Below are 23,833 nucleotides of genomic sequence, written 5' to 3'. Positions count from 1 at the left end.
TAAACTTTACTTGGATTCTGTTCATGAGAGTGAAAGGATGAATTTGGTCAGTGGTTCATCTGAGAAGCATGGATAGCAATCATCACCTCACCTGCTTTTGTAGATGCTGTTCCTTACGTAGTTCAGGTTCTAGACTAGAGAAGTTGAGAGATGCTTTGATAGATGATCTCTCTGAGCTGTTGTTTAGTTCTGTAATTCTTTGCTTTATAATTTTTATATTCCAATTTAAAGATGTGGGTGGCAGTTTTATGTAAAACTACAGTTCTTTGAATTCTAGCCATTTTAAGAAAATACAAAATCAACAACACTTAATATTTAAAATTTATTTTTTCCGAGTCTGTTAACATTTAACATTGAAAGAAAAAACAAAGTAAATATATTTGAGCAAGCTCTTGGTTGTGATTGCAAAGCAGTTCATAGTCACCTTTTCTTTCATAGTTGTTTTCCATAGGAGGTAAAATTTTGCTAGTCATTTAGGTATGGAAGAAACAATATCAAATTTTATCTTCATTTGTAGGGGAAAGAGTGGTTTGGTGATGATGGCAGAATCTTAGCATTGCCTAATCCAATTAAACAATCTCCTACTAGGCCTCCAATATTCTCACTGGAAGAAGGCATTGCACCAGAACTTGAAACAGTCTATAGAAAGGTAGGTATTTTTATGTTTTTAATACGTGTTATTATTGGGAGCCTGAAGTCTTTTACAGTTCAAGACTCAGTAGTTAACTGTAGGCAATGGGAAATTGGTTGATTTCTGTCGCAGGATCGCTTTGCATGATAGTTTTCTTGGGACTTGTAAATCCATTTAATTCTTTTTTTACTTTCAGGCAATAAAAACAACAGCTGCCAATCAGTATCTTGTCGGACCTGGAGATTTTCAGGGGCCGTTTCAACTGGATATTGATATTTCTGGACTAATATTCACACATCATCCCTGTTTTAGCCGTGAGCATGTGTTAGCAGCTAAACTGGCTCAGTTATATGATCAGTATTTAGCCAGAAAACAGAAGAATCTTACTGAACTTCTCACAGACAAGGTACTTTTATTGCTGCATCATAGCATGTTGAGATACTGATTTGCCAGTCTAAGGTGAAAACTGAATTTTTTTTCTTTATAGTGTTGAAATTTGAATTATGTCACAAATGGTATTTCATTTCCTATCACACCACTTTTTCTTACATTTTATCTCTTTTAGTCAGTCTTCTGTATTCTTTTGTCTTCACAGCCATGTTCATTTTTTTGGACAGCTACTTTAGAGGAATGCGTCTTCTGTTTACTCATTGGATTGGAGATCTCATCACTGCTTATAAATACCAAAAGTGTGGAAGGCAAATGGATGGGGCCAGGCTCTTTTTAGTGGTCTGCAGTGACAGGGTTAACAAGCAGTAACTGGAACACAGGAAGTTCCATAGAGATATGAAGAAGAAATTATTTACTATGAGGATGACAAGAGCACTGGAACAGGCTGTCCAGAGAGAGTGTGTAGTCTCCTTCTCTGGAGATATCCAGGACATGCCTAGATGCCTTCCTGTGTAACCTACTGTAGGGAACCTGCTTTAGCAGGGGAGTTGGACTTGATGATCCCCAGAGGTCCCTTCCAACCCCTGTGATTCTGTTATGCCTATTTTCTGATAGTAGTTGAAGGTGTGGCCCCTCGTAATCAATTTGTGGTTTCAGAAGTATATTTGAACTCGTACTGTTGTTCCCCGTCCTGTCTTGTCTTCAAACCTTCTGGTCTTCCAGATGTAAAATGCAGTATGTTACACTAAATTTTTTTTGGTGCCGTTGCCCAGCTTCTGTAATGCACTTATGTTCCTTCATTTTTCTTGTTTCTTCATTCCCTGGGGTTACCTCTAGTGGCATATCCTCATTCCAAAAACCTGTTGTAGAAGGTTGGCTTTTGTTCTGTTGTGTTTTGTGGTGGTTTTTTTTTTTTTCAGGCTTGCCCCTTTTTTTCCCTTCTCTTTGCTGAAGTCTCAGAATAATCCTAGATCTGTCTTGCCCCCTTGACTAGATCTGGCACAGTTATCCAAGTCAGTAAATGTCCCTCACATGTCTAGGGATCCAAATTAGAATTTCACCTTAAAAAATCAGCACCTCACAGACATGGCAAAACCATAATCCTGTAATTAAAGAAGCAAGACAGTTTGGAGGTGTATTATACTGTATGCCTCAAAAATGTCACTCTCTCTGTTAATTCTTTTGTTTGTTCATTTAAGCTGCGTGCTTTGAGGAATGCTGTGCAATGTAGCACGCACAGTGCTGGTGCTCCTGGTCCTACAGCACAACAGAGCATACCTGAATACAAAATTGAAATCAGGTAGGTATGGATTTGTTAACTCAATGCTTTTTAAAACTATTTCTTTTCCTTTCTGTGCTGGAACAGAACATAATTCATGTCGAACTTTTACAGTCTTCTGGAAATGGCTCTAGAAGAATTTTGAGGGCTTAAGAAATTTTACCAGTAAGTTGAGTAAAAAAAAAACATGGAGAAAATATAGTGTGGGCAGAAATCTTACATTCAAAAGTAGTCTAACTTGATTACTACTTATTGGTTACTTAGAAATTACTGATGTTCTTTGCGCAATTGAAGTTCAGTTAAAACAAGGTCAGTGGACACATGGAGGCTGACACAACACTGCAAGTGATGTAATTGTTTGAACAGACAAAAAAGCTTGTGTTTTCCATCTCCCTTGTTCTTGTTACACAAGGCACTTGGCATCAAAACCGTTGTCTTGATTCACTGTGCATTCTTAGGTATGTTGGTCATTTTTTTTGCCAGTGGGTTAACATAAAATGGTAGAGTTTTCTTTTGCAATATTACATTTATTGTTCTTGGACAGTAACTGGATAGCAGAAATATCTTCCAGTTTTTTGGCTTGGTAGAGAAAGTTAGTATTTATTTTGGCAGATGGTGAGCTGTAAGTATAAGCAGCATGATAAAAACTAAATTATCTTGGAGATGTAAGCTGAACAGCCTTTTTACTACTATGTAGGTTGTTCTGAAAGTAATGCTTCCTATTTATTTCCTTGGAACCTACAACAGATACAAAAAACACAAGAACACCGTTTGACAGAGCAAATTCTCAGCTTCAGAACGCTGTTTTTCAACATAGCCAGTTTGTATGGATGAGCTGATCAAGATGCTCTTCCTCTTGTGGTGTGACAGCTGTGCATGGCCCTCTGGAACGTGGCTTGTCTTTCATGTTGTTGTCACCACTGCTGAAACACACCACTCACTGCTGCACTGTGCTCACATCCACTGTTTGATCTCCATAAACGTTCAGCAGGTGTCAGTGAATGTCAACAGGTGTTACTGTTTGTCCATGGAGGAATTAAGTTCTGAGCCTTTGTTTCATCCATACTTCCATGTCAGGTGCCATTTTGTCAAACTGCCCCTCTGCTTCTATCTGCATCTGTCGCACAGCAACAAAATGGAAGATTGGTGAGAAGGTTCAACCTCTACTGCCGTACCACCCACATCCACCTCTGATGTCATAGTCGGACATAATAAAATAGGGGGCGTCACTTTTGGAACAGCCTTCAGATAATCTGAAAAATCTGACAGTTTATAAAAAATCTGAAACTGGGCAATAATGTATTAATTTAAAAAAAACAAGTTTAAAATGATGTTGTGGATCACATGAGTGAAGTTTGTAATACAATTTAAATTAAAATCTCCATTCTTTTTTGAATCACAATTCTGCTGTGAGTCTTGGAACCTTCACCAGCTTGTACTTACACATTCACTCACTACTCTTAGTTTGGGAATTGCTACTTCATATTTTCATCCTTTTAGGTATGCTATCTTGCCATATATTAGTATCTGTGTGAGACATACCAGAATATATCTATACTGTATTGTTCATACTGAAGGACAAAGTCTCCCTCAATAAAAATTACTCTTTTTTTTTTAATTATTTTTTTTTAGTATTTCAACACATCTGATTAGGAGCAAAAGATGTGCAGTTACCATGCAATACATCAGAGACAGGAGCTCTTACCATGGAAAGCAGGAGATTAGAAATAAGAGGGTTCACTGTAAAAGAGAGACTCTTGTATTCTGGCACCAACCCTGAGGCTTGCTTTGTTGTTAATCCTAATTAGAGAATTCCTTCTGGATATCTTAAGACTTTTCTAGGTCTTTGTGTGCTTTCTTTAGTTTAGTGTCACACTATTATGAATCAGGAGGAACTTGACTGAAATCAGTGAGATCAGCGTTGTGTAAGTAACGTGAGATGAGCTTGGCTGAGGTTACTCAGGCTTTCATATCTGTAATTCTTGGCTAGAGCTCCGTTCTTGGAAGCTGTTACACGTGAGGCTCAGAGAGGCTCAATATTGTTACCCTCGTGGTGTTTCACCTAACTGGGACCACTTATGTTGGTTTAAAAAAAAAAAAAATGTGATCTGCGTTGTCTCAGTTTTAATGTTTCGTTTCCCTAATGATCAGTGTAGCACACTCACGAGAAACTGTGGATGTGAAGAAAGCGTAGCATGAAAAATTCATCTTTCTAACTACTTCCTCCACCCTCCAATAACATAATTGCTGTGTTCTCTTCACTGTCTAAACATCAGAGCTGTAGTTCTCTATTGATTTGAGCAAGGAGTGTCATCTAAGTGCAGAAAAGCTTTGCAAGTAAGCAATTTCAGCCCTTCCGTCTCTGTTTGCTGAAAAGGAATTCAATGTATGCTGCAGATTGGTGGCATCCTGCTCTTCTGGCTGCAGTACTTCAGAAGAGGTGATTCTCTACTGAAAGGTCCTCCTTTCACATAGAATAAATTAAATAGGCATAATTACTGACCTTTGTGTTCCTCCTGTCTTTGTGCATCTTCTTGTCTTCTGGCTTCATCTTGTAGAACAGAAAACAAATGTATTTCAAGCTACATGGATAAGTAATGACTACTAGCTAATGAAATGGAGCAGTCATTCATCTTACTTTCCAAAAAGTCTGTATTTCAACTTTGGTTATTGTTTTTGCTACCTCTGCTTGTGCTTTTAAATAACGGATGATGTATTACTTCTCTGACCTGTAACTCAGGCTCCCTTTCTTCCGTGGTCTCCAAATATTACAAGTAATAATGTTTTAGCTGACATCTTATTTTCTTTCCTTTACCCCACATTTCTAGCACCAGACATGTTTAGCTACCAGGGTAGTACTGGAAGAAGTCTGTTCTTGTTCTTGACATCAGAGCGTGTTCATCATTAAAGGTGCTAATGAATGTCTGTTTTACAAACATTAGAGGGTGGAAATGTGAAATACCAAGTCTGAGGCGAAAGAGCCCTGTTAATTTTGTTTGTGTAAGGAATCTTGTTGGACTACTTGGATTACTTCATACATTGCTACATTACTTCATCTTTACAAGTGCTTTTTAGTGGAGCTAGAAGCATGTTAAGTATAAAACGTATTTTGTAATGTATGATTCTAATAAGCATTACTTCATAGCAGCAGTGTTGGTTTCCTGGGCTGTTGTTTACAGGCATTGACTTTAAAATGTTTTTAATGATGTACAGCTGTAATAAGCATTTCAGAAGACTTAGAAGTCTCTAGAGAATGAACTGTAATTGAAGTCAGATTGTCCAAAGTTCATGAGACTCGAGCCTAGAGTACTGATAGTGAAGGAAACCAAATCCTGTCATCTTCAAGTTCATCTGGTTTTTATGCGCCTTGGATTTAAACCACTGCAGCCATCAATCACATTGAAAACCACATCAGTTGGCTTTTGGTATCCAAGATTTTCACTGTATTGTTCTGCTGAGTTATACAACTCTGATTTTGTACATATGTTTATATATTTCTAGGCAAACCAGAAGGTTTCGTGATGCTGAACAAGAAAAAGATAGAATGCTGCTTAAAAGTATTATAAAAGTTTGGAAACAAATGAAGTCCCTCCGTGAATTTCAGAAGTTCACTAACACACCCATGAAGCTTTATTTGAGGAAGTATGTTTTGATAACACTCTTTGTATTTCATTCGCCAGCAGTGAGGTTTTAGTGAGATGAGCTGTTTTGGGATGTGAAGGGTGCAGAAGTAGGGATTTGAGTAGTGTCTGTCACTGGTTGAGCTTGCCAGACTTGGAGGAGGGAAGAATGTAATGATTGTAACAAAATGAAACTTGTAAGGTCTAACAAGTTAAGAAAAAGTAATTAATTCATTTTGGATGGTAGCTATCTGCTTTCAACTCTTGCAGACTGTGCTAGTTTTTTTTCAACATACCATGCTTTTGATATAATGGAATTAATTCATGGAGAAGTGTTCTTACGCTATAGATGATAAACTTTATTGTAACATTTATATTAATTTATACCTCGTACAATTGTTTTGAAGGGAAGAAGTTGATCAGAGGTCAGATGAAAAAGCATATGAAGCAGAAATTCAGGCTGAGATAAGTGAATTACAAGAAGAATATATGGAAGAATATGAGAAGAAAATGGAGGAGTATAAAACTGAGCTGCAGGAGTGGAAATCCTGGAAGAAGGCACAGGTTTGTTTAAATCATTGTCTACATCATTGCTTCACAAAAATTACATTATTACTAAATATGTTCAAAGCTTATCCTTGTAATTCAGAAAAGAAGTCAATTTCAGAATAGACGTGACTAAATATTCTAATGTATTTGGATATCTTCTGTCTGTGTAGAACATGCTAGTGAATTGCATGTAAAAACATGGTGTGGTTGGTTTGGATTGGCTGAACATCCAAGTAGTCTGTAAGTTTGCAGAAGAATGAAGTTGCTTGTAGTCGTCTAAGGCTGAACATGCATATGAATGCTGGAGTTCTGCAGTTCAGGAGAAACTGAGAAGTGCATTGTATTCTGCTCATTTATTTTTGTATTTGGTGTAGAGGATGTAGTGCATCATTCTGCACTTAATATTAAGATGCTGCTAAGCTGTTATTACTGCATGTGCATTCAGTTTGTCCACCTATGCAGACAGTGCATCTCTAAAGAACTGTAGCTGCTGTTTGAGTAACCTTCCTTAGCTCCCAAGGGAATAGACTTGCTAACTCTGAACGAGGTGTCTGCTGCTAACCAAAACATTCAAGAAACAGTTGCTTTGTACGTTAAACAAAGGTTAAATATATGTTTTGTTTGAAGCATGTCATATTCTTGAAGCCTATCAATGGAATGCATTGCTGAATTCCAGATCTGAAATAGTAGTACACGATAAAAGAAATCTTCTCTTTCAGTGCAGTGATTTATAAAATTATACAGTCATTTCCTGTTCAGCGCATGCGGTGAATCAAGAGAGCAAGAGAAAAAAGCTATACTGATCAAAATAGTACAGGTAGAACATTATTATTTCTATATGCAGAAGTCCAAAAAGAAAAGGAAGAAAGAGCTTCAAGAAGAAGAATCGATAGAAGATTGTGATCTTGGTGAGGAACCTGTAAAACCCATCCCACCGAAAATGGTTGATAGCCTGGAAATAGAGCAGCAGGTCAGAGAAAAAGCTAACAACTTCAGAAGGAAGCCTGGAGAGCCTGCTTTAATCCCTGAACTAGTCTTGTCAGGAAGCATAACTCCAAGTGAACAGTGTCCTCGGTAAGATAAATGTTGTAGCACACTTCTTACAGTGATCATCTGCTGTTATTTATTTGATTCTTACCTCTGCAACTTCTGAAACGTGCACTCGCCATTCTATTTAGCTTAATGATTGAAACCTTAAACTTCTGCTTCTGAAGCTGACATAACTTAGTTATTTTTCAAGTCACATGAAACTGGTTGTGATTTTTGGTGGTGGTGGTTATTTTTAGATTAGAGTGTAGGATGCTTTGGACGCTACCACTCATTATCTAGTCCTTTACACCAGGTGGTATAGCCAACAAATAAGAGAAAATTAAAGAAGTCACGTGGTTATCTAAAGATTTCACTGTGGATAAAATAAATGCTCTTTTGTATTACTTTCCACTTTTATGCACAGAGTACATCCAGCAAATTTCAGTCATTTAAAAACTGCTTCCTTTCATCATTACTTAATAAGCAGCCCCATCAAGGAATAGGGCTTGGCTGGTCTGTTCCCAATAACTGAAACCTTAATCAACCTTAATGCGGTATGATAGCATATCCTGTACCCTGGTAGAAGGGAACAAGGAAATTCTGTTTCCTTAAAATGTCTCCTATTAAATGGAGGTAGCAGTTGTGGTTCTAATATACCACTTGTTTGTTTTTAAAGCATCTTTAAATAATTCATGAGAAGGTAAAAATAGATGTTAAATTATAGTTCTTAACTCAGTGATGTTTTTAGAAGAGTTGCATTTTCATGCGGTTGACTTCTGTTTCCCATTGAGGAATCAGATTCTCATTAAAAAATAAAAAGTATAGATGTTATTAAAACTGTTCTGACCACTTGTTAAACATATTTACAGAGCAGAGGTTTTGCGACGAGACGATGTGAACAAACGCTCAGCATTTATTAAAGTCTTTTTCAACTCCAAAGAAGTATCAAGGACTGTTACTCGACCACTGAGTTCAGATTTCAGAGTTCACTTTGGACAGATTTTCAATTTACAAATATTCAACTGGCCAGAGAGTTTAAAGCTACAGGTAGATAATGATTTATAATAGGGTTTTTTGAAAAGGTAATATGAAGTGCAAGTCATTCTGTAATGTCTGTATTTTGCTCTACAGCAGTGTTGGAAAGAAGGACCCTTTCTATATTATCCATCTTTTATGCCCCTTCTTTGCTTTTCTAGTAGCAAACTTTTAACTTTGCTGCTATGTTTCTGATGCTTGTGCTAAGATTTTATTGTTATTATTTTATTTATTTCTTTAAACTTCTGTTCTGGCTGTTGTGACCAACTGTGATTTATTCTCAAAGTTCTAACGTGTAATACATATATGTTATTATGTATGTAAATGCCTGTAACGTGACTGTAGGCTGCATTGGGGAAATGAGTAATTGGGACATGTGATTAAAACATATTTAGAAAATCTGATTTGTATTGCAGGTAAACTTTTCAATATATTCTTAATACACTCTTATCCACATCATAAAAACACTATAACGTTTGTTGGGAAAGAGGAAAAAAAAATCAGTACCAGTAATTTTCGTTATTACACTGTTGATCAAATTAAGTGCAGTTAAGTCCAAGAAAAGAAACAAACAAACAAACAAACAACCAAAGCCCAACCAGAAAGTCCTACCTCTTGTTACAAGTATGAATTAATGAATGAGGCAGTCGATTTTTTTTGTCAGGTAACTTAACTACTGGCAACTCAGAGGAGGGTGTATAGCCCTCACCTATTAATTTGTGTAACACACAACATGAAAGACATGAGAAATATATCTACTTGGATTAGAAACATTTAAACAGGGACTGAGAAATCAATTTTAAACCCTCTATGTCAGAAACTGTCCAGGAAAGAGCAAAGCAACTTGCTGAACTGACAGAACTGAACTGTGTGCCTTACTTGGTTTGTCATGAGACAGAAGCCCTGATGCTGGTCCTCATGCCAAGCAGTTCATGTTGTACAATGATGCTCCTAAGTATGGGGAACTTTGGCCTTTATTCTCATACATGTATGTTAAAAAGGTGATAGGGATATACTACTAAGAACTCAGTCCCAGTTAGCTGTTAGTAGCTGAAATGTCTACTAATTATATATTTTAAAAAGCAGATGAATTTCATTGCTTTAAATGGCTTTAAATTATGTAATGCTTAATTCATAATAAAACCTGTTGTCCAAATACTCTCCAGTATGCTTTGAACTTCTCATCAATACTTTGTGAAGTATTTATTTTTTCTTAAGTGTCTGTCGCCATGGATTTTTCTAGATCTATGAAACAGCGGGTATGAGCAGCACCACCTTGTTGGCTGAAGTTTTCCTACCTGTTCCTGAGACAACAGTTCTGACAGGCAGCGCTCCCGTGGAAGAGATAGAGTTCAGCAGCAATCAGCGTGTGATTCTGGACCATGAAGGAGTTGGGAGTGGTAGGGAACGTCGCTCTTCCTCAATTCAGTGCTTCATTGCTGCTTGTTTTGCTGAAACCACACAGAAGTAACAGGCCTGGCATAAGTTTCAGAGTAAATTCAATTAACACCAATGTGTGTATTTATTACTTGGCTTATAGTATTAGTGAAGCTCTAGTAGCTGTAGAAGTTGTGTGGGTTTTTTCTTGTTGTTGTTTGTTCAGTACTTAAGTAATCAGGCCTCTGGTAGTGCAGAGCAAGCAGATGGTATTAATCAGCATAGCTGCAGCAATTTTAACATTTCAAACCACTGAAGAACTGACTGCATAAATGTATATGCAGATGAAGTCTTTGGTGTGGTGACATACTGTAAAACATTTCATAGAATCATAGAATGGCCTGGGTTGAAAAGAAACTCAAAGATCATCTAGTTCCAACCCCCCCTGCTAAGTGCAGGGTTGCCGACCACTAGACCAGGCCGCCCAGAGCCACGTCCAGCCTGGCCTTGAATGCTTCCAGGGACGGGGCATCTACAGCCTCCTTGGGCAACCTGTTCCAGTGGGATTTCAGAAAGGAAAATTAAAATGAGGGTGAGGTAAGAAAAAGGAGAACAAGAACTATATAACGTGCAGAACTTTGTAGTTTATATAGTGTTTGATCTGCATTATGGGATAATCGATGCATAAAGTTACAGTACATGAAATACAGATAAAGGCAGAGCAGAAGAACAACTAAAAACGGTCAAGAAAAGCAGTGTGGAAGGAAAACTTTTACAACACATTTGTGTGTAAATGTCATTAACTATGACGACTGTATACGCAGTTGCGTATCACAGACCTTTAGGGCTGACTTTTCAGGTATGCATAATCCTTTTAACTGTGAATTTCCATCTCATTGATAAAAAGAATACAAACACTGAATCTGAAAATGGCAAGAAATGTTAAGTGGCATGTATCTGGGAAGGGAAAAGGAAGTTCTGGCTTACCCTTCAAGACGCAATGTTTCTTTGTGGCCCAATGGAAAGCCTTTTTGTAGTCAGAATGGAATCTTTCTCTTCTTTTGTAGAGCAGTGTCCTTCTCTGCTGCATGCAGCAGGGTCAATTTGTTTCATGTAATCTGTCCATTTATACAGAAAGAGTAATTTCCCTACTTGTTTTAAGGAAGCATTTTTAAAGCGATATAGACAGCGTTTGAATAGATAAATATACTACAGATATAAATACATATAAATATACTATTTTATTTTCCTTTGATAGATGTGTCCTTTTCCTTTGAAGCTGATGGCAGCAATCAAATGACTTTAATGACTTCTGGGAAAGTATCTAGTAGTGTCTCTTGGGCCGTTGGAGAAAAAGGAATCCCCCTAATTCCTCCAGTATCTCAGCAAAACACAGGACTTGCAAGGTAATATGATACAAATTCTCTGTGATTCCTGGAAAGGTGTTTTAATCAGTATTTAATGGAATAGGTGGCTTTCATGGTCAATAAATGTCATAGCTTTTTTCCTTAAGCTTGCGGGTATTTTACGTTACATATGTTTGGTAAAACAGATAAAATTTCTAACTAAAACCTTTCATTACACTATTTATATTGAACAAAGCTCAAGCTGATTAAATTCATTTTTTATGGTACAAAGACATAGGGGTTGTCCAGATTTTGCTCTATATTGGTAAGGAACTTTCCTGTAGTCATTTTTTGCAAAGAATAGAAGCTCCACCTTTTTCTTACGCAAAGTGCATTGGGGAGGGTATTGGGACACACGCTTTAAATGCCGTTTTTCTAACTGATGATAAAAACTACAGTATGAAAACAGTAGAAGTTAATAAGTTAGTTTTAAGTAAGTAAGAAGTTAGAAAGCTAGTCATATCTGTATCATTCCAAGTTTATTAAAAATATTAACTTTGTCCCATCAGAAGCCTGTTGAACTCCAGAAATTAGTATGCTAATATATTACTCCAGTCAAAACATTCTGATTTGCACAGTGGTTGCACGTTGGACATGGTAGTTTACTTGTCCATTTTACTGATTTTTTTTTGTATAATTCTGATTGAAGTCATGAAATGTTCTTTTGTAATGACTTCAGGTACCTTCACTGTAAAGCCTTAAGAATTTTACCATTCTTACTAAACTGTGAAAGTAATTCTTCCAGCTGACTGGATTCTATCATATTTTTTGTTATTTAGAAGCTAGACCTTGGCATTTGCATCACTTTTATACTATTCTTGACTCAGGCTGCAGCCATTAGAGTAATTTGCTGATCAGCAGATAAATAACTTGCTGACTTCAATGACTCTAGAATAGCATAAGATAAAAACCATAAGGATGCATTTCCAAAGGCTGACTTTAAACTCAGCAGACTAAAATTACAGTAGATTGTCACTATAGCAAATGGGAAAATCCAGAAGGAAATTCAGTGTAAAACGCTTATTTGGATCACCTTTTAGAGATGAACACCATCTGTGACTTCCCATTGTCTACTGTGAAAGCCTGACACAAGATTTTCATGCATAAAGTTAGTCTTTGCCCATCAGCTTTTCAGCTCAGCTGTGATTCAGTGTGTATTTGTTCAAGGTGCTGTAATGATGCAATCTTAACGTTGCTGCTTTATCTGCTACTGCAGTAACTGCTAAATAGGTTGGCTGGTTCTAACCAAGCTTGATGGAAGATCTGTAAGTTAATAAAGCTTTCTTGAAAATAGAATACTCAGAGAAGAAGAGAGCAAAGACTTCTAATGAGAGAAGGGGCACCATCCACATTCTGTAGTATATGTCTAATGAGCATGCAAAAATGCAAATTATTGTACAGATGTCCTCCTGACTACCTATCATACTTGACAACTGTGAATACAAGTAGGTGAGTACAAGTGAGAAGCCAAGGACAGCCCAGCACAGTGCACTCGGTGCCAGCCAGCACATGGCCCTGCACGATCTGAACACGGCAGGCAGAGCAGGGTGCTGGCAGCAGTTCCAGACCTGGCAGGAGAGTGAGTTAGGTCCAGGTTCTGTCCAGAAACACTGTCTAGGAGACAGACCAAAGGTAGGATTTTAGTCGTAGCACAGGCAAGGACTATAAATCTGGGAAGTTCCTTTAAGTGTGGGTTGTCAAAACTATAATTTTCTTTCTGTGAGGCCATCTAACATAGAAATATTACTTACTAGTAATCAGAAACATGCAGTAGTGTAGGTATGATAAATGTTTGAATTAGTAAGTACTTTGTCATGGTAAGTGTGCAAAAGCATTTTGTATTTGTAGAAATGTGGTCAAATTCCATGTTTCAGAAAAGGCTGTAACTGAATGAATGTTTTCTGCAGTAAGAAAGCTTGTATAAGCGTTCCCTTTTAGCAGTGTTCCTTCATCTTGCTGCCTCACTTTCCTTGGCTGTTCACCATTCCTTCAGCTGCGTAGCCGCAGTTCTGAGTCTGTGTGTCTTGTAAGCAGAATCACAGAACCTGTGCAGGTTTTAAAGATGCTATCTTCTTCTATATCACTGCTGTTTTTTCAAGAGTTGATTGTGTGTTTTTTCTGTTTTGTTAATTTGTTTACAATTTATTTAATTTCAGTCAACTGTTTCACACTGTGCTGACAGAAAGAATGACTTCCTTTCAGCTGAAGTCAAAAATGGTGTAGGGGTGGAAGTGGGCAGGTGGGGGATGAATGGCAAGATTTCCTGGAGTGAGAGGTTTGTAGTTTAAGAATTGTGTAGTGGAATTAATTTTCAGGTTTTAGGGCTTTTTTTGCTTGTTTCATTCTTTTTTTTCCCCCAAGATTGTTTTAAATATATTTTTTGTGTTCTTAAATCAAATGTGTTTTAGGTGGAATCATCTGATAGCAGTTCTGTCTTTTGTCTTTTAGTGCTTTAAAAAATATCGATGCCATTGCGTCCATTGGCACATCAGGCTTAACTGACATGAAGAAACTGGCTAAGTGGGCAGCAGAGACAAAACTTGATCCGAATGACCCCAACAATGCAGCTCTGATGCAGATGATTATGGTAAGTGGCTTTTTCAGAGCTATAGGACTAATGGAGCTGTGAAACACCAGTACCAGTTTAAATTTCTGATGGATATACTTGTGTGAATGTTAAGAAGCAAGATGTCTATCAAAAATAGGATTTATTAATCCATTAGTTAAGTAGTTTTCTAGTGGTGAAAAACAGGTATTAGGGAATATGGAAACTGGCTAGTTACATACTTAAATATTACTGCACTGTACAGTTTTGAATTTCTTTTTTCCTTAAGGTGCCAGGAGTATTGCCACTGAACTTGTATGTATTAAGTAGGAAGTTGCTCATCAGTCAAGGCTGCGCAAAGTTTTGTTTATCGCAGAAGCTGAGACTTTGCTAAGCATCAAATTGTAGAGCTGTTCATGTAGCTGAAGTTATGTACAAGAGTCACCTTTCCAGTAGAGTTTCCTAGGCCATTCTGCTCCGTTAGAATTTTCTTACTCATCAGTGTTTTGTTTATGTTTAGGGGAGATAGAATTTTACAGTATTCCAAAGCGTATGCTGTGTTCTCATACTTGGCTCAACAAAAACCTGCTTTAAAACATGTAATGTTTTGTTTTCAGTTTGGTCCATCTTAACTGCTTCTGCATAGAACAAGAGCATTCTTGCAATATGCATATAGGACTTAGCAAAAGTTATATTATAGACTCGTTTCCTTAGTACAAAAAGATTAATAACTTCTTGTCTAATTTAGGTTGCCACTAGTGGAGAGGCACACGTTCCTGACTTCTTCAGACTGGAACAGTTGCAGCAAGAATTTAATTTTGTTTCAGATGAAGAATTTAATAGATCAAAAAGGTTCCGACTCTTGCAGCTCAGAAACGAGGAGGTGGCAGAGTTCCGAAACTATAAGCAAGTCCCTTTACATGAACGAGAAATCAGTGAGAAACTTTTCCAGGTAGGCTGTTATCTGAAACTATTCAAAGTATGTCCTCTAAACACATCATATTTCTTCTCTAGTTTTAATGTTAATATTTGACTTGCAGTAAAATCATTTGGTCCCTTAAGGAATGTACGGCTCTGCTGACATTTAAAAAAATTAGAATTGTGTTCCCTCCGTTTTTTCTGGTGTTATTCTAATCTAATTAAGACAGCTTCCTTCAAATGAAATGCTTGCACAGCTATAGTGTGGAAGCAGAAGTATACAACACAGCAACTACTGTAGACACAAATGTTCTAAGATATTTTCTTTTAAAGGTGATTTCAAATACAGAAGGGTAGTACAAAGGTTGTTCAGGCTAATGCTTATTAACTCTTCTACCATTCTTCACACGAAGGGCTCAAGCAATGACACTGAGTATTAAAACCTTTTTATGTTTTACTCCAGCTTATGTTGCAATTACTTGGGTTTCAGTACATTTTTCCAATTAACTCACCCTATCCCTGCCTGTTAATTACCTTACTCAGACGTGTGTGCATTTGTATTTGGTTTGCACTTCAGTTATATTTAATCTCAGTTCCACTATTACTGTTAAGTCACATATTCTGTTTTTCTTTAGCAATTCATATGGCCACATAGCATTTTAGTGTGCTCATTGCCTTCTCAGGATCAGAATCATCTTGAATTTTGGCAGCTGTTGCTTTATGCCTTGCAGAAATTTCTTTGAACAATTCCTTTCTTCCATTTCTTTTGGTTTATATCTTTTTAAAATATGCTTTATTAATTCAGAAAGATCTGGCTTCTTCACAGTAAACATTTCTCATTTTTGAATTTTAGATTAGTTTTTTACCTTCTATTTAAGATTACAGTACATCTTTGACAAACACTTCTGTTCCGGTTGATCTTTGTCTAACCGTTCATTTCAATTTAAGAATTGTTTTTTGTTGTCTTTTGTTTTCTTTTCCCATTAAGACTGAATTGTATAAACCCACGATCACCTGTTCCAAGTTCATTTGATATGACGTGATCTTCAAAGTTTAAAGTGGTGTTGTTTCTAGTTGATTTACTAGCTATTTGGCAAAGAAATTTGAAAATTTTGTAGAACTGTGGATATACTGTTTGGAAAACATTGTCTGGAGTTCATCTGGTCCTGTTTTCCACGGTGATGGGGCTGTTGCCAGCACTAGGTGAGGTCAGCTATGTGTTTGTCTAGCCAAGTCTTGAAAAGTGGGAGATTCCACAGCCCTTGTGAATAACCTGTTCTGGTGCTGCAGTAGCCTTCTAGTGATTCTTTTGGTTGGTTTTTTGTTTTTTTTCCATGTCCAACCTGAATCTGCTTATGTTGAATGTGCTGGCTGTGTTCCCTTGTTATATTATGTGGCACTACAGAAAAGAATTTGACCCCGTCTTCTTTACAGTTGTCCCTGCCCTAGCTATGGACAGGTATTGGATTGCTCCAAATCAAGTCATTGTTCCAAGTCAAACCTGCTAAGTTTGTGTAGTCCTAAGCAGACAAGTCCAAGAGGAGAGACGTTACTTCTTCCTTCAGGTACCTGGTGATAGGGTGAGAAGAAAACAGAGCCAGACCTGAAGATGAATTTCACTCAGTGGCTTTTACATGGCAGCTAGGATCTGTGGCTCTAAAACCAAACCAGTTTGTGACAGCTTTTAAGCTACCAATCCTGGGAGACCCATAGACTTCAAGACTCTGTGTTTTGCCCAGGAACTGAATGTCATCTCCTTCTTAATTTGTGAGATGTTCTCCTACACTTGCAAATAAAAGTTGCTTGTCAGTATAGCTTTCATTGTAGTTTTGAGGTCTACCAGAATCGTAACCGTAACGCTGGATCAGTATTCATCTCAGTCCATCAGTTGGGCTGCAGGCTCTTTGGTCAAACCTCAGGCAAAGCAAAATCTTCACTTTCTCACTATCTACAACCAATGATTTTATTGTGCTGTTAAATCTCTTTATTACTTGAATGCGGATTCAAAATAACTCAGTAATTGTTTCACAGCAAAATTTCCCGCAGGTCAAGTGTCAGGTCACCTTCCATGAATACCGTATCTCTTCTGAGTACGAAGAATTCATCCTACTGCAGCTGCAGTAACACGAACCATTGCCAGTTGAAATGGAATTTCAGTTTACAAAAGCAGGTGGAAGTTCAGGTTTAGAACAAGGGAAGGAAATCTTCATGTTATTCCAAGTGATTTAAACCACGTGAATCTTAATGCAATTATTTTCTCTATGCATGGAAGTTGTGCAGTGCTGTTACTGTATACGTTAGCATTAAAAATAGCCTTAAACGTCTGACATCTGTTTTTGTTTACTTTGATACCCACATAAATATTAATGAAATACCTTTTTTTCTTGTATTCAATAAAGCATTGGATATTTATCAAATCACAAACTATAGTAAATATTTCAGGACTATGAGAAAAGACTACATGAGAGGGATGTGATTGACAGTAAGCATTACCTAGATGCACGCAGAGCTGTTGTTGCCAGCTACCTACAAAAGGTAAGATACAAAAAATATAAATCCATCGTATTTCTCTAGGTCATGTGTTGCTGCTTTATTTGGATGCTCAGTTTTCAAGAATACTAAAAACTGCTAGTGGCAGTGTAAAAAGGTAGATAAAATCCCAGCTGGCCAGCAAAGCTCTGATATGTCTGTAAGGTTGATTTGGTGTCGGACAAAACAAATTGCTTATTAGCAACAATAGTTTGTAAAAGAATCAAAGACAGTGGAGAGTGTTTAAATCTTCCAGGCACGTCCAGGCAACTGCTAAAACCCAGATTCAGTAAGATAATATCAAAAATAATTTTTAAATGAGCTGTCACATCTGTGTCAGCCCTACATGCTTTGCGTGATACTTCAGTCTGTACTCAAACATATGGTTTATGCAGTACACTGAATTGTCGTGCAGTAGTACAGAGTTAAATAGCATACGGTACCTCAGTTTGTCACTTAGATAAATGCAAGTAGTCTTTTTAGAATTAGCACTTGGATATTGTGTACTTCTATAAGTTGTCAGATATGCTAGAAAATTAGATTGCTCGTGTCAGCTCTGAAATTCATTGCAGTCTGAAATGCGATTTTACCGTCACCTCAGCACAATGAAAACTTCTAAAATAATGAAAGGAGATGTGTAGTAGAAGCTTTTGTTACTGTTCTTTTGCAGTAACAGAAGTAGCAGTAATCTTGTAGTAGAACAGTATGTAAAGATATTACTAGCCCTAGTGGTAGGAAATAAAAGGACAAAGGCAATACTCCTTCACTCTGCTTCTGCACAGTTGTTGAGAGAAGGGGGAATACTTCCATCTCTGCTTCAGTCTGTGACCTCAGCATAGAAATGAAAGGAACTAAGGATTTTTGAACATTTATTTGAAACCACAGTATTAGTAGCACAGGCCTTTCCTGATTGTCCTGTACTACAACGCGCTGCCTTTAATCTCTGTAATTAATACCGTATAGATTTTTTTAGAGTCTTTTCTGTAACTTCATTGAGGTGCCCAAAAGAAATGTCTGTCAGTGACGTTTATTGTTGAGATTGTTTCTGATGATGAACTGTAATCACATAAAAATTGATTTTCTGTTTCTCTGATGTATGCTTTCATATGTTTACATCTGGCTAGCTGGTATGTTTCTACGGAAACACGGTATTCCTGAAATATTATGTTATGAAGAAAGAAATTGTTTCTGGTAGAAAGAAAACTTTCCTTGACGTGATTCTTTTAAAAGAGGAATAAATAAAGAATGTGTATTTGGAATTTGTGTTTAGCAGACAGAATGCAAGTATTTGCAGTGGTTTGGGATTCACTTGTCATTTTGTCTCTTCTTTCTCCATTCTTTCCCGCTCACAGGTTCGAGAGTCGGTAATTAACCGCTTCCTCATAGCAAAACACCATTTCCTTCTCTCTGATCTGGTCAATGAGGAGGAGATTCCTACTCTGGGGTAAAGGAGCTGTCTTCATTGATTCTAAGTCAGTTAATGTAAAATTGTGTCTGATACTTCTTTGCCAGCTGTACTGATGTGACCAACCGATGAGATGCTGTACGTTTAGCGTGGTTGTCTGTCACTATAGCAGTGATTTTGTTTACTTTCTCTTACGTATTTCTGTACGCTGTTAACTTTCAGAAATGTTACTGGTTTGAGCAATGATTTCTTTTTCCTAAGATTATTATTTGTTTTATTACGTAGGCACTCTCTTTGAATTTTTGTTGCGAATCCCATACTTGCTGATTTTGAAACTTGAGAAATTACCACATAGTTGATTCTTAATTAGTGTTGCTGACTTAAAATTTGCATGAGTCATGAATGGGAGATACTTCTCTTTCTCATAGAAGTTGCTCGTGTTCAATCTAAGCGTGACACACTTGATGTGTAGCTAACATTTTTGAATCAACAGTATGAAACTAAACAGTCCCATCTGCTGGAGATACAGAGACTTGCTCTCTGAAATAGGATTCATGTCATTTTTCCTTCATGTTTTCACATAGCATAATAGAAGAATACGAATGAGCCTGTAGTCAGCTTTTGAAGTCGTTTCAGATCAAATGCTTGACTTGTATTTTCTTATTACGAATACAAATTCATATTGAGTGCTACTTGTTAATTTATGGAGTTAGTGAATTTAAAATACACAATTACTTGTTTAAAGTGTCTACTTAGTGAGATTTCAGTAACTCGTGGTTTTATCTTAAAAGCAATTAATGTGATTGTTTATTATGTGTAAGGGAATAATGTTGTTGGCTTACCAGTTTTTAAAGTAGATTTTGGAATGTCTTCCGTCACTTAGGTATTTTTGCAGTTAATATCAGTGATGTGTAAAAACATGTATCTGCTTTTTATTCCTTTCCTATTTGTTTTTTTCCTTTGGTTCTGCTTTGCCTTGGGTTGTAAGTTCTGAGGGTCCAGGGTATGTGTGGCATATTCATTCTGCTTCCTTTCTGTAGCCTGTACATAGCTGTGTAATTAGATTCCTTACGTATTTCATACAGTTGTTGTCATCTACTAGATACCTTGCTTATAGCTGTAGTTTAGATCTATCCTGAATTGTCTTATTTGTATCTTATCTAATCTTGGAAAACAAGACCAAAAAAAAAATTAAAAGCTCTTTTCTCATATTTAAGTTAGAATTAATGAAATATAAAACAACTGGATTGTGTAGTACTAAATATTAAAACATTTTGACACTTCTTAGAGTGCTGTATGACACTAACAGTGTATGTTTCCTTTTTCTGTTAGCGCATAATTTGCATGCGTGTCATGGAAACAATAGAATTCTGGATTCTGTGCAAAAATGACTAATTGTCTGTTTTATGATTGTTAGGATTTTGGGACTTGGCCTCTTTAAACTGGCAGAGCCAAAACGGCCGTTAAAGCCAAGAAGAAAGGAGAGGAAGAAGGTCACAGCACAGAATTTATCAGATGGAGACATTAAGCTGTTAGTGAACATCATTAGAGCTTATGATATTCCAGTGAGAAAACCGCTCACGAGGTATGCTGCAGTGCTTGTTTTCACGACAGATTCATATTGTGGTTTCAACTGTTGAAAGGCAGCTGAAATAACTGGTTTTGAAATTCAGCCGTGTCTGTTGTTTTGATCCTCCTGATAAAAACACATAGAGATTTATCTTCTTAGGTCTTCTCAAGAACTTCATGAACTGCGTTGTTTAAGGGAGCAGATTGATCCAGTTTGGCCCAGGCTAATTTTTAGACGATGACAACATTTAGCATATAAAGACAATGTCAGTGAAGCATTGTGCTGTGTCCTGTAGAGATGCTTGAGTTCTGACAGTGTGATTTAGTTTCAGAAGCAGTGTATTGGTGCTGTGTTCTCTCTCTTCCAAAATGAATGTACTTACGTTTAAATGGGAGACGTTTTCATCCTGACTAATTATTTAGCATATAGCTAACTAATACAGCACTTCTGCTTTTTTTAATCTATTTATTATAATAAAGCTTCTGTTGAATTTCTGTGAATAAGATCAAACTGAGAAATAAGCAATTCATATTAGAAAAATCTTGACAAGAAGGAAATGATGAAAATTTTGATTTGTTACTGGTAGTACAAAATAACTTAAACCCTTCAGTTTTTTTGGATTATCAGGTATCTTATTTTGAGCTGCTTTTTTTACGAATAGTTATTCTTTTACAGTCTCTACTGTGGCATTATTACCAAAAAAGTTAAGGTAAAAATAAGCATGTTGACATATATTTTTATCTCACTTAGGGGTTACCGTCTGTGTTTTATTCATACGGGTTTAATTTTGTCATAGAGACCTTCCATGAATACTGTGAAGTCTGTCTAGTTTATGAGTTCTTCAGGGATTCATCTCCTTAAAATGAAAAATCTGTGGCTCAAGGTGATTGTTCAGGGGAGACAAAAACAAACAAAAAAAACCCTGGGAATTATAAATTGGTCAGAAGAGAGAGCCTTGAGGCACAACTTACTTTTACAGTGACGCTTCCAGGAGCCATATGCTCTCTACCCTTCTCTGGCAGTTCTTTTCTTGTTATTTGACTGAATGATTATCTTTCCTAGGCTAAAGTCATAGCATGAAGTTACAAGAACTATTTCAGGAACTCTGTATAGTTAATATATGATGTCAAGATTTCCTATTTGGTAATAGGTTCTCTGATTTTTTTCACAATGTTGTTGTCTGTTGCCTTTCATAGCAAACTTCAACAACCATCCAAATCTTCAAGATCCTTCAATGAGATGTTTGCAGCCTCTCCATCTGCTCAGAGCCCAACCAACAATGTAGATTGGGCATTCGACCAGGTATACTACAAAACTCGTGACATTTATAACAGCCATTAGTTTACGTGAAGTTGTAAGCTTTTTTTACAGGCAGTAACACCATCAGAAAGACAAGTTAGAGAGGTTGGCTTGCCCACTCCTTGATCTCCAGGAAGATAGTTAAGATGCTTAAGGGTTTCGAAAAGGATGATAAGGATGTTATAAATATGAAGTGGCTACTGCGCAGTGAAAAATAGTAGGGCTTTTCGGCCAGATTGGCAGTGAGTTCTAGCAGGGGAGAAGCAGAGCTGAGTTTGAGATGGACAAAATAACGAGTGATTGGGATGGGAATTTAGTGTTCGCTGATTCTTTGTTAGAACGCTGAGGGGTCGTCAAATTGAGCTGGGAGGAGCTGGGTTCAAATTGTGGGTTGCGATTCTTCATGCAGCATTTATGATGTGCGCAGAGAAGTTGCTTATGTGTACTGTGGGTAAAAGAGGTTTAGCTTGCATTGATGTGAACATTGAACGAGTATTTGGAAGAATGACACACTGGAAGTTGCCATACAGAAAAATTGTTACAGGCTTAGGAAAGTCCCTTTACCTTAAGACATCTGTAGACTTGAAGAGTAATAAGAGAACCTGATGCTTGTGTGTTCTTACTCTTGTGTACGTGTATACTTGCAGCTGTTCTCATAGTCTGAACTTCAGGCTCACTGCGCTCTTTGTCTAAACCAGCGTGGCCATTATTAGGACTGGTATTAGAAGTATGTTTGCTTGCTGTTGATAACTAAATTCAGCATATTTCTGCATGAAGATGGAAGCTCATTGGGGTGGGTTTTGTTTTTCTTAGGACATCCTTCAAAATTAGATCTTGAATTGTGGCAAAGGTTCTGCCGTATGCATTTGAATACTAATGAAATGTTCCATTAATGAATTTTTAATCAAATTAGGTGTTTGTTGTGTCTGGTAAAAGTTGCTTATCTGCAGTATGAGAATACAGGGACACCTTTTCCACTGGTGACTGGAGCACATTTGTTTCAGTTTCTTTCTTTGATTAGTTAGCCAGTAGTTTCTGTGGAGCTGGGGGAAAAAATTGTTTTCCTTGTGTATATAATATATCAAATATTCTGAGTGCACTTCACCTTCTTAAAATGCTAACATACAAAATTATTTTAAAAGCTTCATAAATGCTTAGAAGCCTGGAAAGTGCAATGTTTAAGGTATAATAAAGTGTTACGTCTGGGCTGGACCAAACCAAGTATGTTCTGATGAATGTTTCCTTCGTTTGCTTCTCTTTTTACAGGTTTTAGTCCGTCCATTTGTAGAAGTTTCCTTTCAGCGAACAGTCTGTCGGACAACAACAGCAGAAGGCCCAAACCCCAACTGGAACGAGGAACTTGAATTTCCATTTAGGTACAGCAAAAATGAAACCAATTTTTCTGAGTAATAGGAATTAAGTCTGGACATACAGATTTGTCTGAGTTCTCCTGTTTTGTTCAAATCAGTTTTTTGTTTAACTTTGTCAGAGCTCCTAATGGTGACTACAGCACCCATAGTTTGCAGTCAGTGAAGGATGAAGTGTTCATTAATGTTTTTGATGAAGTACTTCATGATGTTACAGAGGTGAGTTCATAATAGAAGGATAATCAATGTATTTTACTGAATGTTGTGAACTTCCTGAAGTTGTCAGAATAAGACTTTGCAGTGTAATAGCTCTCACCTTCCTGTGCCTCCTTTTCCTCTTTATTGTTCATTGTTGTATCTAGTCAGTATTGCATTATTATTCTTGATAACGTAATGCAAGAGTAAATATTGCATGCATCTTACCGAGAATAGAATTCTGCCCTCAAAACTGAAATGGTATTTGACGAAGCAAAAGGAAGAAAAGTATAGTCTTGAAATTCAGATGTCACTCTGGTATTCAGAGAAATCTTGTGTTTTTTAAACTTATACACTGATCATAACAAGATCTGGAAATCACTGAGTGGCAATACCCATGAAAACATTGTTTTAATTCCACAGTAATTTGTTAATTTTCATTCAGTTTTTCATACAGTTTTGAAAAGTTTTTGAAAGGCTTTTAAAATTCTAGTAAAACATGTCACGAGAAGATCAATTTACATGGTCTGGAAAGATCCTTGTGGAACCCTTGTCAAGTTTTTGAGTTCTCCATCAGAAGTTATGGAAGACTTGAACCCTGAAGTGCAGTCACATTGTATCACTGACCATGACTTCGTTGTTCAGCATCTGGCACGCCCGAAAAGTGTGCAGAATAATTATCGCTGTAG

General features: G+C 37.0%; 1 protein-coding gene across 6 annotated transcripts in view; it reads left to right on the top strand.

Moving 5' to 3' along the window:
• The window catches only part of CC2D2A (coiled-coil and C2 domain containing 2A), a 47,842-nt gene that overhangs the window by 12,513 nt on the left and 11,496 nt on the right, over nucleotides 1-23,833 (top strand). For all 6 annotated transcript variants that reach the window (XM_021396347.1, XM_021396345.1, XM_021396351.1 and 3 more), the window contains 17 exons: nucleotides 518-649; nucleotides 828-1,037; nucleotides 2,221-2,321; nucleotides 5,802-5,942; nucleotides 6,328-6,484; nucleotides 7,314-7,543; nucleotides 8,368-8,545; nucleotides 9,777-9,933; nucleotides 11,169-11,316; nucleotides 13,765-13,903; nucleotides 14,610-14,813; nucleotides 17,222-17,314; nucleotides 18,661-18,752; nucleotides 20,131-20,298; nucleotides 21,480-21,585; nucleotides 22,849-22,958; nucleotides 23,072-23,168. In XM_021396347.1, coding sequence (XP_021252022.1) covers nucleotides 518-649; nucleotides 828-1,037; nucleotides 2,221-2,321; nucleotides 5,802-5,942; nucleotides 6,328-6,484; nucleotides 7,314-7,543; nucleotides 8,368-8,545; nucleotides 9,777-9,933; nucleotides 11,169-11,316; nucleotides 13,765-13,903; nucleotides 14,610-14,813; nucleotides 17,222-17,314; nucleotides 18,661-18,752; nucleotides 20,131-20,298; nucleotides 21,480-21,585; nucleotides 22,849-22,958; nucleotides 23,072-23,168 — 2,463 coding nt within the window. The remainder of the gene's footprint in view (nucleotides 1-517; nucleotides 650-827; nucleotides 1,038-2,220; nucleotides 2,322-5,801; nucleotides 5,943-6,327; nucleotides 6,485-7,313; nucleotides 7,544-8,367; nucleotides 8,546-9,776; nucleotides 9,934-11,168; nucleotides 11,317-13,764; nucleotides 13,904-14,609; nucleotides 14,814-17,221; nucleotides 17,315-18,660; nucleotides 18,753-20,130; nucleotides 20,299-21,479; nucleotides 21,586-22,848; nucleotides 22,959-23,071; nucleotides 23,169-23,833) is intronic.

Source organism: Numida meleagris, chromosome 4 (assembly GCF_002078875.1).
Source record: "Numida meleagris isolate 19003 breed g44 Domestic line chromosome 4, NumMel1.0, whole genome shotgun sequence".
Lineage (NCBI taxonomy): Eukaryota > Metazoa > Chordata > Aves > Galliformes > Numididae > Numida > Numida meleagris.
Note: the sequence above shows the minus strand (reverse complement) of the source record. Positions and strands in the feature narration are given on the sequence as shown.